Consider the following 16,557-nt stretch of genomic DNA (forward strand, 5'->3'; position numbering starts at 1 on the left):
TATTTTGTTGAGGATTTTTGCATCTATATTCATTAGGGAGATTGGCTGGTAGTTTTCCTTTTTTGTAGCATCTTTGCCTGGTTTGGGTATTAGACTGATGTTAGCTTCATCAAATGAGTTAGGTAGTGTTCCATTTTCTTCAATGTTTTGAAAGAGTTTGAGTAAGATTGGTGTCAGTTCTTTCTGGAAAGTTTGGTAGAATTCCCCTGTGAAGCCATCTGGCCCTGGGCATTTATTTGTGGGAAGATTTTTGATGACTGATTGGGTCTCTTTGCTTGTGATGGGTTGGTTGAGGTCTTCTATTTCCTCTCTGGTCAGTCTAGGTTGTTCATATGTTTCCAGGAAATTGTCCATTTCTTCTACATTATCCAGTTTGTTGCCATACAGTTGTTCATAATATCCTCTTATAATTTTTTTAATTGACTGAGGAACTTTTAAGAATGGAAAGGGGTTCTGAGACCAGAAAGTTTGATAGCAGTTGTCTGAAATAATGTTAGTATTATCTGTTCTTCAAGGATTACACAGATCTTGATAGTGAAAACATCTAAATGTGGTACCTTTTTTTTAAAATATTCATTTTATTGAGATATATTCACATACCACGCAGTCATACAAAACAGATCGTACATTCGATTGTTCACAGAATATGGTACCCTTTTAAACAGTGACTCTATAAATGCCTTTTCCTTCTCTGTGTTGTAACCGATTTTTTAGATTTTCTACTTTTTCTTGGGTCAATTTTGTTAACATATTTTTGCTAAGAAATCATTCATTTTTTCTAGGTTTTCAAATGTATTTCCATAAAGTTTCAGTTAGCTTCCTCATATTTCCTAAAATACTTATTGTATTCTGGTTATTTCTTCCTTATTTCTAATCTTGATTTTCCCCCACTATTTTTCCTCCTAAAATCACTCTTTATTTCACTCATTTCAAATGTTTCACTAACAGAATAATAGCAGGGGAGTCACAGTGGGCAAGAGATGGCAAAGAAGGAGAAAAGGGGATTGATTGGGGTATATAGGCTGTATCCCTTATTTTATCACTGAGCGTTCCAGAAAAAAAGGTGTCATTGGGGATTGTCAGCCAGTCTCTCAGTTTGGGTTTCACAGGATAGATTCATATTTGTATGTCCCCCAGGATCCAAGATCGATTCTCAACTATCACCTTTCTTAATTCTTGCAAGTTGGCAGACTTGGCTGAGGCGGGTCCCTGCAGCCTGGGGCTGTGCCCACTGATGCCCCCGTGCCCTGAGGCAGCCCTGGAATCTGGTGGGTGGAGGTCAGAGAGCAACCCCCCAACCCCCCACCCCAAAAAAGAATGATCTGGTCTGAAGTTGAACAATCCCTGATCTATATTATCAACATTTTCTCCATCACGTTTTGCTCTAGACAATCAACAAAACAATAAACCAAGCTCAGATTTGCATTGCTTGCCGATTTCTGTGGTGTAAATACTTCTCTGATGGCTGATTTCAAGCTACCAGTGTGATGTCACCAAACATGGAGTTGGTAAGAGCTGTGTGGCAGCACACCATCATACAGTATCTCCACCCTAAAGATGCGAGTCACAGACAACTTCGAGAATATAAGTAATAGGAGGATGCAGCAGGGTAGTGCATAAGGGATGGGTTCTCTACATTATTACTTTTGTCTATACTATCATTTGTTTAGTTACAGACTAACTTATTCAATTTTAAATTTTGACTATGTAGAACAACTGGCTTATGAAATTCTTGAAAATTTAACCTCCGGCTTTTGCCAGCAGGTATGGACCAGTCTGGCTCCAGGGTGCTGCTGGGAATGGCTGCTCACCACTCCCAAATCCACATTTTACATTTCCTGCATCTTGGAAAGATGGACTTGAATCCAATTTCAATTTTCTAGGGAAGGGACTCTGATTGGACCAGATTGAATCACGTTTTTATGGCTGCTAATCATAAAAAGCAGTCATATATATGTGGCTGAATCCAAAGGGCTCCCACCCCGCTCCGTTAGGAAATTCCAGAGGAGGCCCCGTTGTGAGTGGGCGGGCACCCTAAGACTCGCCTGGGGACCCCCGACACCTCCTCCTCGGCTTCTGTTCCTCCGGGCCCAAGCAGACTGCTGTTCTGACTTACTCGTGTCTCCCCGCAAAGAGAATTCAAAATAGTGTGTTAGATCGCAGCCCCGTCCTGGCGGCGGGATCCCTGGGGCACCGGCAGCCACCTCACTTGAGAGCCTGTTGGACATGCAAATTCTCAGGCTCGGAAGGAACCTGCCCTATGGAATGAGAAATTCCCGGGCTGGGGACCAGCGGGCAGTCTGTGTTGAACAAGCACCCCCAAATCATTCTGGGGCATGTTAAAGTTGAGGGACCCTGTGTTAGACTATACGGCTTTTAAAAGTCATTATACAGCTTTTAAAAGTCACGTTCTATCCATCAGGACAACAACAAAACAAATCCTCCTCATCCTGATTAAATTTGTTATTTCCCTCCAGAAACGACAAATCATCTCCTAGGGTGAGTTACCCTTACAGAGGAACAATCTCCTCAATTATATATTGATTTTTACTATTTCTTCTTTTAGAAGATGATTGATCTTTAATTTCTGGGGATATTTTATTATAGACCGTATATACTACTAAATCCTTTATGTCTAATATAATTAGACTTTTTAGGATATAATACTTGATTCCCCAACTAACTAGTCATTTCCTCAAGGTAGAAACCATGTGTATGTGTATTTGGTTTAGGCCACAGAATCTAGTGTAATACGGAGCTCATAGGAGACACTTAAATAATGGACTGAATAATGTTGAAATTTTAAAAATATTTCTCTGTCTGATCCTTTGCTTTCTTTTACTGGCATTATTTAAAATGAGTCATGTAATTTCTAATGTAAATATGCTAGACAAATATAAAAAATTGCAATAATAATTAAATAAAACAGTATCCCCTAAATTATGGATATCTGGATTTTTTTTCCAAATTATGGCACTTTTACCAAATTGTAATTGAAAGAAGAAAATAAGAATCACCAGTGACTCTAATTCTCAGATAACAGCTTGATATTTCGGTATGTTTCCTTCCAGTCATTTTTCTATATATGTATATGCTTTGCTTACAAAACAGAGACTATATTTTATATTTGTAGTTTTATTATTCTACTTTTCCACTAAACATTATATCATGAACATTCCCATATCACTGAATATTTTTGAAACATGGCTTTTAATGGTTCCATATTATTTGGTTGTACACATGAACTATAACTTATTAAGCTATTCTCTCATTTAGGGCACTGGGTTGTTTCCAGTATTTCAGTTTTTAAATAACTATTTTGATTAAATGGGATGCATATTTTAAAATGACTGTATTCTCTATTAGAGTCAAGATTGACTCGTTCTGAGAGTTTCTAAACTCTCCTGGTCATCTTTTGTCCCTTCTATATCGAGAAACTCACTTATCCATTTGCTTGCTCAATCTCTCAACTTTATCGGTCTTTGAACCCAGTACTATAGAATGAAGGATTTAATGCACACATTTTGATAAACATCAAAGTAAATGACAGTTGAGTTTCTGGTCATTGAGATGACAGAGTGAGGAAATATAGGGCTCCATTCTCCAACAGAAACTTTAAGCAACAAACAAAAGCTGGAAAAATGATCTTCCTCAAAGCTCCAGAAAAGAGTTAGAGGGTTGCAGTAACAGTAGAAGTGCTGAATCAAGAAAAAGGCAACTTAAAAATGGTAGGATCTTGGGCTGCCCTGGCTGGCCACTCCCCTGTCCCCTCACTGGCTTGGTGTGGTGCCAGCCCATGATCCCAGTGTGAGTCCCTGGTCAGTGCTGGAGGGAGCAGAGTCACCCTCATGCACACAGGTGGGTTTATTTTTGAACACCCCCCCTTTCTTTTTAGCTTCTGGATTCACAGAAATCTCTGCCATAATACTAGCTGGATACAAGCTTAAAGAATAGACACATCGGTGTCTAAATTTCAGATATAACAGGGTAAAATATCAAAATATCCAAGCTGAAACAAAAGATTACAAAACACACAAAGATTCAGGAAATGATGGCTCATGCAAAGGAACAGGATAAAGAATTAGAAACCATCAATGAGGAAAAAAAAGCACAAAGAGCTAAAGGAAAACATGGACAAAGGACTAAAGGAAATCAGGAAATCAGGAAAACAATAGATGAACACAAAGAGAATGTCAAAAAGGGATAGAATGTCAGTAAGGGAGAGAAATCATAAAAAGAAACCAAACGGAGCTGAAGGTCACAGAAATAAAAAAAAAACTTCTAGAAGATTTCAACAACAGATTGGAGTTGGTGGAGGAAAGAATTGACCAATGAACTTGAAGGTAAGAAAGTTGAAATTATTCAATATGAGGAGGAGAAAGAAAAAGAATAAAGGAATGTGAACAGATCTTGAAGATCTGTTGGCTAGAATCAAGTGTACCAATATATGTATTGTTGGAGTCCCTGGAGGAGAAGAAAGAAAGAAGTAGAAAGAATATTTGAAGAAATAATGGCTGAAAACTTCCCAAACTTAACAAAAGACATGAATATACACATCTAAGAAGTTTACTGAACTCCAGCATTATAATAGACCCACACTGAGACCCACACATTGTACATGGCAATTGATAATCAAACTGTTGATTGCCAAAGTTAAAGAGAGAATTTTGAAAGCTTCAAGAAAGAAGCAACGTGTTATGTACAAGGGAGCCTCAATAAGACTAAGTGCCGATTTCTCACAGGAAATCGAGGAGGCAAGAGGGCAGTGGGATGATGTATTTAAAATGCTGAAAACAAAAAATTGCCGGCTATGAATTCTACATATGGCAAAGTTGCCTTTCAGAAATGAGGGAGAGATTAAGACATTTCCAGATAAGTAAAAACCCTAGGGAGCTTGTCAACACTAGACCAGCCCTACTAAACATGCTAAAGAGAGTTCTGGAGATTGAAGGGAAGGGACACTAGACAACATACAATTTGATCTCAAAGCCATATGAGGAAAGAAAGATCTCCAGTAAAGGTAATGACATAGGTAAATATAAATGCCAGTACTATTGTATTTTTGGTTTGTAACACCACTTTTTACTTCCAAAAGTATCTAAAATGTAAATGCATAAAAAGTAATGGTAAATGAATTGTTTTTGAATTCTAATGTATAAATAAGTAAGTATAGCAACATAGTGTATGTATGCTATTGATGTTAAGGTGGTATCAAACCAAGTGAGATTGTTATAGATTTAAGAAATTAAATTTAACCCCCATGGTAACCACAAAGAAAATATTGGAAAAATATGCACAAAAAGAAATGATAAGGGATTTTAAAAGGTTCGTTACAAAAATGGGCAAAGGGCTTGAATAGACATATTTTCAAAGAAGATATACAAATGGCCAATAAGCACATGAAAAGATGCTCAATGTCATCAGTCATCAGGGAGTGCAATTCAAAACCACAATAAGATACCACCTCATACCCACTAGGATGCCTATTATTAAAAAAAAAATTGAAAGAAACATGGATGCAGGCAAATGGGGACCTTAGTACATTGTTGATGAGAATGTAAAATGATGCAGCCACTATGGAAAACAGTTTGGTGTTTTTTCAGAAAGTTAAACATAGAATTGCCATATAATTCAACAATTCCATTTCTATGTGCATACTGCAAAAACATCGAAAGCAGGGACTCAAGTGGATATTTGTACACCAGTGTTCATAGCAGCCATATTCACAATAGCCAAAGATGGAAGCAATGCAAACATCCACCAGCAGATGAATAAACACACACACACACACACACACACACACACACACACACACAAGAATATTATTCAGCCTTAATAAGCAATGAAGTTCCAATATATGTTCCTATGTGAATGAATTTTGAAGATATCATGTTGGATGAAATGTCAGACACAAAGGAACAAATATTATATGATTCCACTTATATGCAATAGCTAGAATATGCAAATTACTAACGACAGGAAGTAGAATACAGGTTACCAGGGTATGGGAGGAGGAGAAAGGGGAGCTAATGAAGAACTGATGTAGGGCTTCTGTTTTGGGTGATGGGAAAGTTCTAGTAACCAACAGTGGTGATGATAGCACAACACTATGAGTGTGATTAATCCCACTGAATTCTATGTTGGGAGTGGCTGAGATGGGAAAGTTCTTGTTGCTTATAGGTTTCCACAACTGAAAAGAGGGAGAGAGATATTAAAGAGACAGTGATAACCAGAGGCAATACATGATCCTGGACTGGGTCTAATAATGGAGGAGAAAATTCCCAAAAAGGCATAACTGGGATCTATGTAAAAATTAGAGTAGGGAGTGTAGGCTTTATATCAATGTTTAAGTTCTTGAACTTGATAACTATCCTTAAGATGGTTACATCAGTGAATATCCTTGCTTGTAGGAAATATGTGTGGAAGTATTAAATGTTCAAGGAGCATGATGTATGCAACTTACTCTTAAATGTTTAGAAAATAGCTAGCTAGATAGATAGAATAGATGGATGGATGGATAGATAGATGAATAGATGAATGGAAGGATAGATTGGATGGATGGATAGATAGATGAATATATAGATAGATAGACAGATAGATAGAATGGATGGATAGATGAATAGAAAGATAGCTAGCTAGCTAGGTAGATAGATAGATGAGTAGACAGAAAGAATGATTGGGCAAATGTGACAAAACCTTAAAAGTTGGTGGATCTGGGTATCTGAGGGAGGTGATTTGTTGGAGTTCTCTGTATAGATTTTGTATTATTTTTGCAACTGTCCTGTAAGTTTAAAATTATTTTTAAAAAAATTTAAAAAGGGACTTTGCAGATGTGATTAAGGTTAAAGGCCCTGAGCTGCGGGGATGATCGTTGGATTATCCTGGGGTGGGGTGGGGGGCACAAAATCGAATCACATGGGTGTTTATAATCGGAGAATCTTTGCCGACTGTGGTCAGAGAAGGAGATGTGACCACAGAAGAATGGTCCGAGACATACATTGCTGCAGCCTTTGAAGATGGAGGCCTTGAGTCGTGAAATGTGGGCAGCCTCAAGGGGCTGGAAAAAATAATGAACAGATTCTCCCAAACAATCCAGAAAAGCAAGCATTCCTGCCGACTTCATGATTTTAGCCCAGCGAGACTAGTGTCAGACTCATAACCTACAGAACCACAACATACATGTGTGTTGTTATAAGTTAAAAAAAAAAATCAATGAATGAAAGTCTGAATTTAAAAGGCACCTGTTTATGCTAGCTACCTCTCTAGTTTCCCTGACTCTGTCTTACCTGGCCAGCTGCCCTTTGTCTTCTCTATAAACGTTCATGACAGTTATTCTCATCCGTCAAGCCTTAAGATTTTTGTGTCCTAATCTCTAATGTCTAAATCAGGAAAATGCAAATAAATTATTATGTGCTTATTGAATTATAAGTAATCCAGCAAAGGGCTATCCAAGCAAGACTGGTACCATTTTTAATTCAAGGACCTTTTTTTTTTTAAATAAAATATTTTAAGCTTTTGAAGGCCCTAAAAATTAGCAAAGCATCTTAGGTCAGACAGTGAATTAACTTCTATGTTTATTTATTTCTGGCAAAAGTCAGGTATCTTTGAGAAGAAATATTGCACACACGCACACAGACACATACTATAAACCTTCCTAAGCTGAAATGAACAATTCTCATCTTTAATTTTGACAAATCATCTTAACTAATTATCAGTTGACTGAAGTGAATGCTATTTTTTTCTCATTTTGAATGAGAAAAACTAACGGTCCAATTTTGTTCAATTATGATTTAATGAGAATTTTTAAAAAGCTTCAATGGCTTAGAACCAAAAATAAATGTATTGCAAACACTTTTTAGGGTCTTACATTTTTTTTAATCATTGGCAGATTATTTCCCCTTTAATTTTTCTTCTAGGGTTGGACTTTGAAAAAAAAATAATTTCTGAGCACATCTTCTCCAATCATGTCATTGAAAATCTTGATTGCTGAGCACATGAACAAAGATTTAGCTTAAGTTAAATATCCAATCGTCACTAAGATATGCAAGCATTTAAAACTGAGGGAGTAGAAACAAATTTACTTCCGAAATGGCTTAAACTTATGTGCTTGTTTAACTTTTCAGGTAATGTTAGCAGGTTAGCAAAGAACACTTCCTTTTAATCTACCTAGGAGCTAATTTTATTATTCAAGTTTTACTCGCTCTTTAATACATAATTAATTTTGACAAGCACGTAACTTCAGGAACCCTGCTATGAATTTCTGGTATAGTAAGTAAGGATCTTGCCTTAATTAACATAATCGAGGTGTTCTACAAGGAGGCTTTTGAATCTGACCTAAGTCAAGTAGGTCTGTAACGTATCATGAAAAAGTACAGCATGTCAAGTGAAATAAGCCAAAAACAAAAGGACAAATATTGTATGATTCCAGTTAAATGAAATATCTTGAATAGGCAAATTTATAGAGAAAGAAGTAGGTTAGAGTTTACCAGGGGCTGGTGGTGGGAGGAATAGGGTTACTCTTTAATGAGTACAAAGTTTCTGTTTGGGACGATGACAAAGTTTTGGTGGTGATGGGGAGTACAATATTGGAGGTGATGGGTAGTACAATATTGTGAATGCAATTCATAACACTGAATTGTACTCTTAAAATGGTTAAATGGTAACTTTTATGTTATAGATATATGTTACCACAATAATTTTTTTAAAGCATCATATCGACCTGGAAAGGACACAAAATACTGAGTTTTCAATCCTTTGAACATCTTCCTGCGGAACCCACAGGCGCTTCCGGAGGGCGCCGCCAGGGGGCGCGAACACGCAGCGGCTCCGACGGCACCAGGAGTCCCCGGAGGGCTCTGGCTACCGCTCTCGCTCATCCTGGCTTCCGCCGGAAGCGGTTCTGTTAGTTGTTGTCCTCGGGTGTTGAGACTGTGGGAAGTGGGGTGTCGGGCAGAGCTCGGTCGGAGGAACCGGGAGGGGAGCGGCGAGATGGACGTTCTCAAGTCGGAGATCCTCCGGAAGCGGCAGCTGGTGGAGGACAGGAACCTGCTGGCGGTGAGGATGGGGCTGTGGGGCTGGCCGGGGGAGGGAGGGAGCGTCGGGGGGAGGAGGTCGGTGTTGGAGGTGGGGGTGATGGTCCTCAAAGGGTTCGGCCCGGGGCGGCTCAGCGAGCCCCACCGTTTCTCCGGAGCGGCCCTCGCTCCAACCCGACTCCTCACTCGGGAGCCGTATGTTGGAAGTGTGGAAATTCCGGGAAAACTCGAGGTTTGGGCAGTTTCCCCCGAATAGTCCCTTTCCTCCAGTCGCGCGACCCCATGCCCATCTGTCCCTATTCTTCGGATGTGCCCCAATTTCTGGTCGCTCATATCTGTGGTTTTTCCAAGGGGTTGTGCCCAGCTGGAATATAGAGAAAGGGTGATCTCATAACTACTCTTAAAAAAGTCTGATTCCTTCCTAGTAGTAAAACCTAGTCTTTTTTTTAGTCCCTGGTTCCACTTCCTTTCCTCGTACACACATATCCAAAGTCTATTGGTCAGCTCGTCACTCAATGGGAAGTCTCAGATTGTTTTGGAGAGATGCTAAAAAAAAAATTGATCTCTATTTCGTTCATAACAATAACATAATAACTTAGATCATCGGTTTTCAAAGCATCTGGTTTCAGGATCTCTTTACATTCTTGAAAATTACTGAGGATCCCAAAGAGCTTTTGTTTATGTGTTTTGTCTGTTGATATTTAGCATATAGAAATTGAAACTGAGAAGTTAAGAAAAATGTATATTAACTCATCGGTCATTTGGAAGATATTGGTTTCTTTGAGTTATGCAGATCTTCCAAATGTTGGCACATTTTGTTATGTGATATATTAAAAAAATTACATTGTTTAATGTCACCACTAACCTCATGAGAAAGGTCTTTCAGTCCCTGGAAATCCTCAAGCTCATGGTGGTAGATTCAAGTTTTCCACACTTTTAATTTTCACTTGAGAACTGGAATTTTTTCATAGGCAACAAACAGTGTTAGTTGTTTCTCTAAAGCAACAGGCGTACTTTTTTGGCAACTGTTTGTTGGATTACTCAAGTCTCATAAACCAGAGTTTGTCAGATATTCTTTCAAGTAAGAATAGTGTTACATGTAAAAAGCAGCTGGTTTCATTTGGAATCCAGTCACACAAGTGCTTTCCTCCAGGCAATCATGCTTTGTATAAAGGGAAGTGCTTTTGCATACTTCCCTTTTCGTTACCCAGGATATTAAGAGATGTGTAGTTAAGGATCGAGATTTGATAAAATTTATAATTGTACTACTTCATCAAGGAGATTGCTAGGTGAAGCTGGCTTTCCCCTCCTTATTGTGAATGCTTTGCAGCAAAGAATGCAGTGGCTAATGGTACAGTTTTTTTGGCACTGCCTTGATTGTTGCTAAGCAGACTTACCGTTGCTTTTCCCCTCAGTGAACAAAACAAATGTTGTTGTAATATTGAAAATAGTTTTGACTTCTCAGGGGGTCTCGAGGACTCCCAGGAGTCTGTGGCCACACTTTAGAACCTCTCAAGTGGATGTCTGCCTGTAGTGTGTGTATGCAGACTGTAAGTCAGTTGGAATTGTTATTTCTGTAGGTGGCAGATTTCATAATCATTGAAACTTTAGAACAATTAGAAAAGTGGAGCTGATTACAAATAATGTTACTTAGCATGCAAGGGGGAAGAAGCATGTCCTGATTTGTAACTTGGTATTTCCATCTCTTCCTCAGGGACCTTTTTCTTTTGGTGAGTGATTTGGGAACATTTTAAAAGACAGACCTAGGTTTTGGAATGAATAGTTGAAGTAAAGAAAGGCAGGATTGTATGAACTAGAACAAACGAATGTCACTACTACAAGGTGTTAAAATAGGGTGGTGTATGGGGAAAAATACAATAAATGCAAACTAAGGTCTGTAGTTAACAATAATATTCTTTTGTTAGCTATAACAAAGGCATGATGGCAAAGTTAAATGTCAGTAATAGGGGGATATAAGGAGTATGGATTATATTTTTGGAAGAAATGAGGATGTTCTAATATTGATTGTGGTGGTGAATGCATAGCTATGTGAATATACCAAGACCATTTATTGTACACTTAGGATGGGTTGTATGGTGTGTGAATAGAACTTTTTTTAAAAAAAATACCTGGGTTTGGGGGGGAGAAGGGCAAGGGTGTTGAAATCTAAGTCCTTTAGAGGGAATATTGGATCATGAAGTACTCAGCTCACTCTTCAGGGTCTACAGCATGCACATTTTGCGTGGAAATGGAGCAATCATAAAAAATGATCAGTTTTTGGAAATGGCTTTGATTCTTCATGATTTAAAAAATTTGTAAGTATATATAAATTTTTCCTGGGGTATCTTTCATTGTTTTATCTGGCAGTTAATTTAATTACTCGGATAATCTGGGGTAGAAAATAAGATTGATTTCTCCAATTATAGAGCAGTTCAGACCAACAGAAGGTATACAGCCAATAGAGATTAAAATGCTGACATTCATAGTTTCTATTCATTGTACTAAATGCTTCATATCTAATATCTCAGTTTGTACAACAGTCTTGTAATGGTACTCTTCCCATGGGGAAAGTGAGGCTCAGAGAAGTCACTTGACTTTTACAGGATCACACAACTGGCAAGAGATAGAGCTCAGATTTGAGCCCCAGTCTGTCCCACCTCAAAGCCTGTGCTGTTAACCACTACAGATTAGAGTCTTGTTCATATTTACCTTATGAACATAGAACTACTTTTGATAGGGCTAGTCTAAGATTAAAGCATTTTAAAATTAGATTAATGTATGTGCTTTATGTTTTTTCAGAGCACTGAATTGTGCTGTCGCATTTGAGTTTCACAACTTTGATTGGTGCATAGGGCAAGCGTTACTGTGTTTTCATGGATGATGAAATTAAGGCTTAGAGGGTTACATGCTTTTTTCATAGTCCTGTGGCCAGCCAGGATAGATTTCAAGTTTCCCAGCCCTAATATAAGAGAACAGTGTATAATGAGACATCTTTTCATGTTGTATGCGTGAGAAGACAATCCTTTGCTTTACAGTGATGTAATTTTATATAGAACCAGTTGCTTTTATAGCTTTTTTCTTTTTTGCTTCATAGTGTCCATCACTAACTTTCAAACTTTTTTCACTGTCCATCCACAATAAGAACTATATTTTTGTCTTTTGATTTGATTTATATGTTTAAAGTTTCATGAAACAATCCTTAACCTTAATTACGTGTGAGTCTATCAGTTAGTTTTCCTGTTTTAGCCCATTCTGTTTCATTTAAAAAAAAAAATGCTGGTCAGGGATCCATAAATTGTTTTTATTACCCTACGAAAAACACGTGCCTCTGTCGTATTGCTGTTCCAGAAGTGCTGCCTCCTCTTGGGCATTTCAGCTGTGTATCCCAGCTTTTTATCGTTCATCTTTGATGGTTGAAATAGTAAATACCTAGCTTACAAGTTCCCCTGTGTCAAACAGGGGAAGCTACTAAAATATCCTTCTATCCTCTGCCCTAAAATGTTCTGCCTGGTGTAAGTATGCCTAAGAAACACTGTTTCTGCATTGTTGGAATACCAGTGCTTTGAAGCCCTGGTGAACCTTCACTGATAGAGCCTCATTGATGAGCTCCAGAACTGCCTGAGGAACTCACTGAGGAGTTATTAACAGTTTTACCAGTTGTAGTTATGAGGCTGGCTTTGTATAGAATTTTAGCCCCCCCCCCCATATTTATTGAAATTTCCTATATACAAAATACTACACTTTGCATAGAGGATTTAAAAAAACATAATGCTTCATCCTTACTGTGCTGGTTTGAATGTATTATGTCCCCCAGAAAAAGCCATGTTCTTTGATGCAATCTTGTGGGGCAGATGTATTAGTGGGGATTAAGTTGGAACATTTGGATTAGGTTGTTTACATGGAAATGTGCCCCACCCAACTGTAGGTGATAACTGTGATGAGATAATTTCCATGGAGGCGTGGCCCCACCCATTCAGGGTGGGCCTTGACCAGTAGAGCCATATAATGAGCTGAAAAACAAGGAACTCAGTGCAGCTGTGAGTGATGTTTTGAAGAGGAGCTACAGCCAAGAGGGTCACTTTGAAGAAAGCACAGGAGCTGCAGATGAGAGACATTTTGAAGACGGCCATTGAAAGTAGACTCTTGCTCTGGAGAGGCTAAGAGAGGACAAATACCCCAAGTGCAACTAAGAGTAACGTTTTTCAGGAGCTGCAGCCTAGAGAGGAAGGTCCTGGGAGAAAGCCATTTTGAAACCAGAACTTTGGAGCAGACGCCAGCCACGTGCCTTCCCAGCTAACAGAGGTTTTCCGGACACCATTGGCCATCCAGTGAAGGTACCCGATTGCTGATGTGTTACCTTGGATGCTTTATGGCCTTAAGACTAACTGTGTAACCAAATAAACCCCCTTTTATAAAAGCCAATCCATTCCTGGTGTTTTGCATTCGAGCAGCATTAGCAAACTAGAACACTTACCTTCAAGGAATTTGCATTCTATTTTAAGAGAAAATGGAAGCCAACAGGCAAGAAACCCCTCAAACTTTTTCCCTGTTAAAATGAGTAAAGTGTCTGGGGTCAACCCTTCCACCTCCGTGTTAGATCCTAGTCCGTCTTTGAGGAACCTTGATGTCATCTGTCCCTTTTCTTTGTATCTTCAGTCTCGCTACCGGCTTATCCCCATCCACAGTGAAACATGCAGTTGTCTTTCTCGTCTTTAAAAAGATGTTTTCAGCAAATGTTCTCTTTCTTTCCAGCCAAGCTTCTTTAAATAAATTCTCATCCCTGCTCTGTTCTTCATCTGATGCAATGTGGCTTCTGTCCTTTCATTGTCCTGATCCTGCTCTCATCTTGTGGACACCCCCAAGCTCCATGTTTTTTTAACTCACCTCTTGACAGCATTTGACACAATTGACCGACCACACTGTCTTCTCTCTTTCCTTGGCATCTTCTTTACCACTGCTTACAGGTTTTCCCTTCCATTTGTGAGGCTGCTTGTTCTTGGTCTCCTTTACAGGCTTCTCTTCCCTTTTTTTTCCCTCCCTTAAATGCTGTTTTTCTTCAGGTTCAGGCCTAGGCCATTTTCTCTTCACACTGAGCATATTCTCTTTTATGAATCTCATTTTCACGTCTGGATCTCAGTTATCATCTATATTAGGAGTACTTACTGGAGTCTTTGGATGGGCTTCAACATGTGCATCAAGTCCTTGAAATTGTAGATAGAGTTTAGTGTGTACATCTATAGATAAGGTTAAGAACACTCATTTCTATTTCTTGGAACATTCTTCTATAATCCTCTCCAACTCCTCTCTTTAGTTAGTCGTCAGTGCGGAGCTTTTGAAAGTTTTTTAGCATAGAGGAAAAGACGCATTCAGGAAATTTGTTGGCATATTGATACCATATTTTGACAACTTCTGCAAAGTAGATTTTTTCCCTCAACATTTTACTATTAAAATTTTCAAGTATGCAGAAAAGTTGAAAGAATTGTATAGTAACACCTTGGTTCTACAATTAAATCTACAATTAACATTTTGTTATATTTGCTTTAACATCTCACTGTGCATCTATCCATCATCCTATCCATTCATGTGTCCCATTTTTTTTAATGCATTTCATATTAAATTACAGGTATCAGTACACTTTATTCCAAACAGTTTAGCATTGTGTATCATTAATAAAAGTTCACTTTGTTTATACTTCTTTTGGTATGTATGCAAAAATTTATGTACAGAAAAATGCGTTAATCATAAGTGTATCATTTGATGAATTGGATACCTGTGTAACCAGTCTGAATCAGGATATGGAATATTACTTTCAGCCCACCTTCCCAGTTAGTCCCTGCCCCTACTGTGCCCAGAAGCACCCACTGTTCTGATTTCTTTCCCCCTGAGATTAGTTTTGCCTGTTCTAAAATGTCACATAAATGGGATCATACATTATATACTCCTTATGTCCAACTTAATTTACTCAATGTAATACTGAGTAAATGTCTCACATCAGCTGTTCATTCCTTTTTATTGCTATGTAGTATTCCATGGTAAGAATATAACCAGTTTGTTTTCTATTCTCCTGATGATGGGTACCTGAGCTGTTTCCAGGATTTGGCAATTACGAATAAAGCTGCTGTAGACCTTCTTGTACACATCTTACATGTTTTCATTTCTCTTAGTAACATTCCTAGAAGTGAATTGTTGGTTATAGGGTACATATATGTTTACTTTTATAAAAACTTGCCAGACCTTTTTCCAAAATGGTTGTACTATATTATACATCCACCAGCAATGTCAGAGCGTTCAGGTTGTTCTGCATTCTGATCAACAATTTGTGTTGTTGGTCTTTTTAATTTTAGTGCTTCTGACAGGTGTGTAGTGATATCTCTTTGTGGTTTTAATTTGCATTTCCCAAATAATTAATGATATTAAGCATGTTTCACATGTTTATTGGCCATTTGTATATCTTTTGTGACGTGTCTGTTAATATTGTTTGCATGTTTTTTACTTGGGTTGTTAGTAGTTTTCTTACTGAGTTGAAGGAATTCTTTATATATTCTGGATACCAGTCCTTTATCAGATACATGTTTTGTGAATATTTTCTCCCAGGTTGTGGGTTGTTTATTCATTTTCTTAATAGTGTCTTTTGATGAGCAGGAGCTCATCAGTTAAGCGAAGGGTTAATTTTGATAAAGTCCAGTTATCAAAATTTTTTATGGTTATTGCTTTCTGTGTTGTCTCAGAAACTGTTGCTGCCTGCCAAATTGCAAAAATATTCCCTAATGTTATCTTCTAAAAGCTTTATGGTTTTATCGTATATAAAAAACTGAGTGTTTTTTAAAATTTTGAGTTAATTTTTTGTATGATATGAGACACAGAGGTTGAGGTTTATTGTTTTCCATACAGATATCCAATTGTCCCAGTACTATTTACTGAGAAAATTTCTCTTTTCTTTTGGGATGGATTTAGCACCTTCGTCAAAAATCAAACAACTGTGTAAGTGTGGCTCCATTCTGGGTGTCCTCCTCTATTCTAGTGATCCTTGGGCCAGTGCTGCACTATCTTGACTCTGTAGCTTCATAGTAAGTCTTAAAGTCAGATATGTTCTACTGCTGCTGCTACTACTGCTTGTTATTGCTGATGGCATTTTATTTTTTTAAACAATTTTATTGAGTTATAACTGATGTATGATAAACCACACATGTTTAAAGTGTACAATTTGATGAGTTTTGACATATGTATGCCCCTATAAAACCATCACCACAATCAAAAGGGTGAACCGATATCCATTGCGTCCATACATAGACTAGTTTGCATTTTCTAGACTTTTATTTAAATGGAGTATTTTGGAATTACTCTATTTTGTCTCATTTCTTTTGTTCAGCCTGATTATTCTGAGATTCATTTATATTGTTGTATGCATCAATACTTCATTGTTTTTGTTCCTCCGTAATAGTCCACCCTGTGGGTATACCACAGTTTATTCATTAACCTGTTGATGGGCATTTGGGTTGTTTCCACTTTTTGTCTATTACAACAG

The 16,557-nt window shown here is 38.0% G+C and overlaps 1 protein-coding gene across 4 annotated transcripts in view; it reads left to right on the plus strand.

Moving 5' to 3' along the window:
- Positions 1–8,920: 8,920 nt before the first annotated feature.
- The window catches only part of PRPF18 (pre-mRNA processing factor 18), a 113,329-nt gene continuing 105,692 nt past the window's right edge, over positions 8,921–16,557 (plus strand). For 3 of the 4 annotated variants that reach the window (XM_037845145.1, XM_037845144.1, XM_037845146.1), the window contains exon 1: positions 8,921–9,054. In XM_037845145.1, the coding sequence (XP_037701073.1) occupies positions 8,989–9,054 (66 nt within the window). In that variant the 5' untranslated portion in view covers positions 8,921–8,988. The remainder of the gene's footprint in view (positions 9,055–16,557) is intronic. The other variant, XM_037845147.1, reaches the window with a different exon arrangement.

The sequence above is a fragment of the Choloepus didactylus genome, chromosome 8 (assembly GCF_015220235.1).
Source record: "Choloepus didactylus isolate mChoDid1 chromosome 8, mChoDid1.pri, whole genome shotgun sequence".
Taxonomy (NCBI): domain Eukaryota; kingdom Metazoa; phylum Chordata; class Mammalia; order Pilosa; family Megalonychidae; genus Choloepus; species Choloepus didactylus.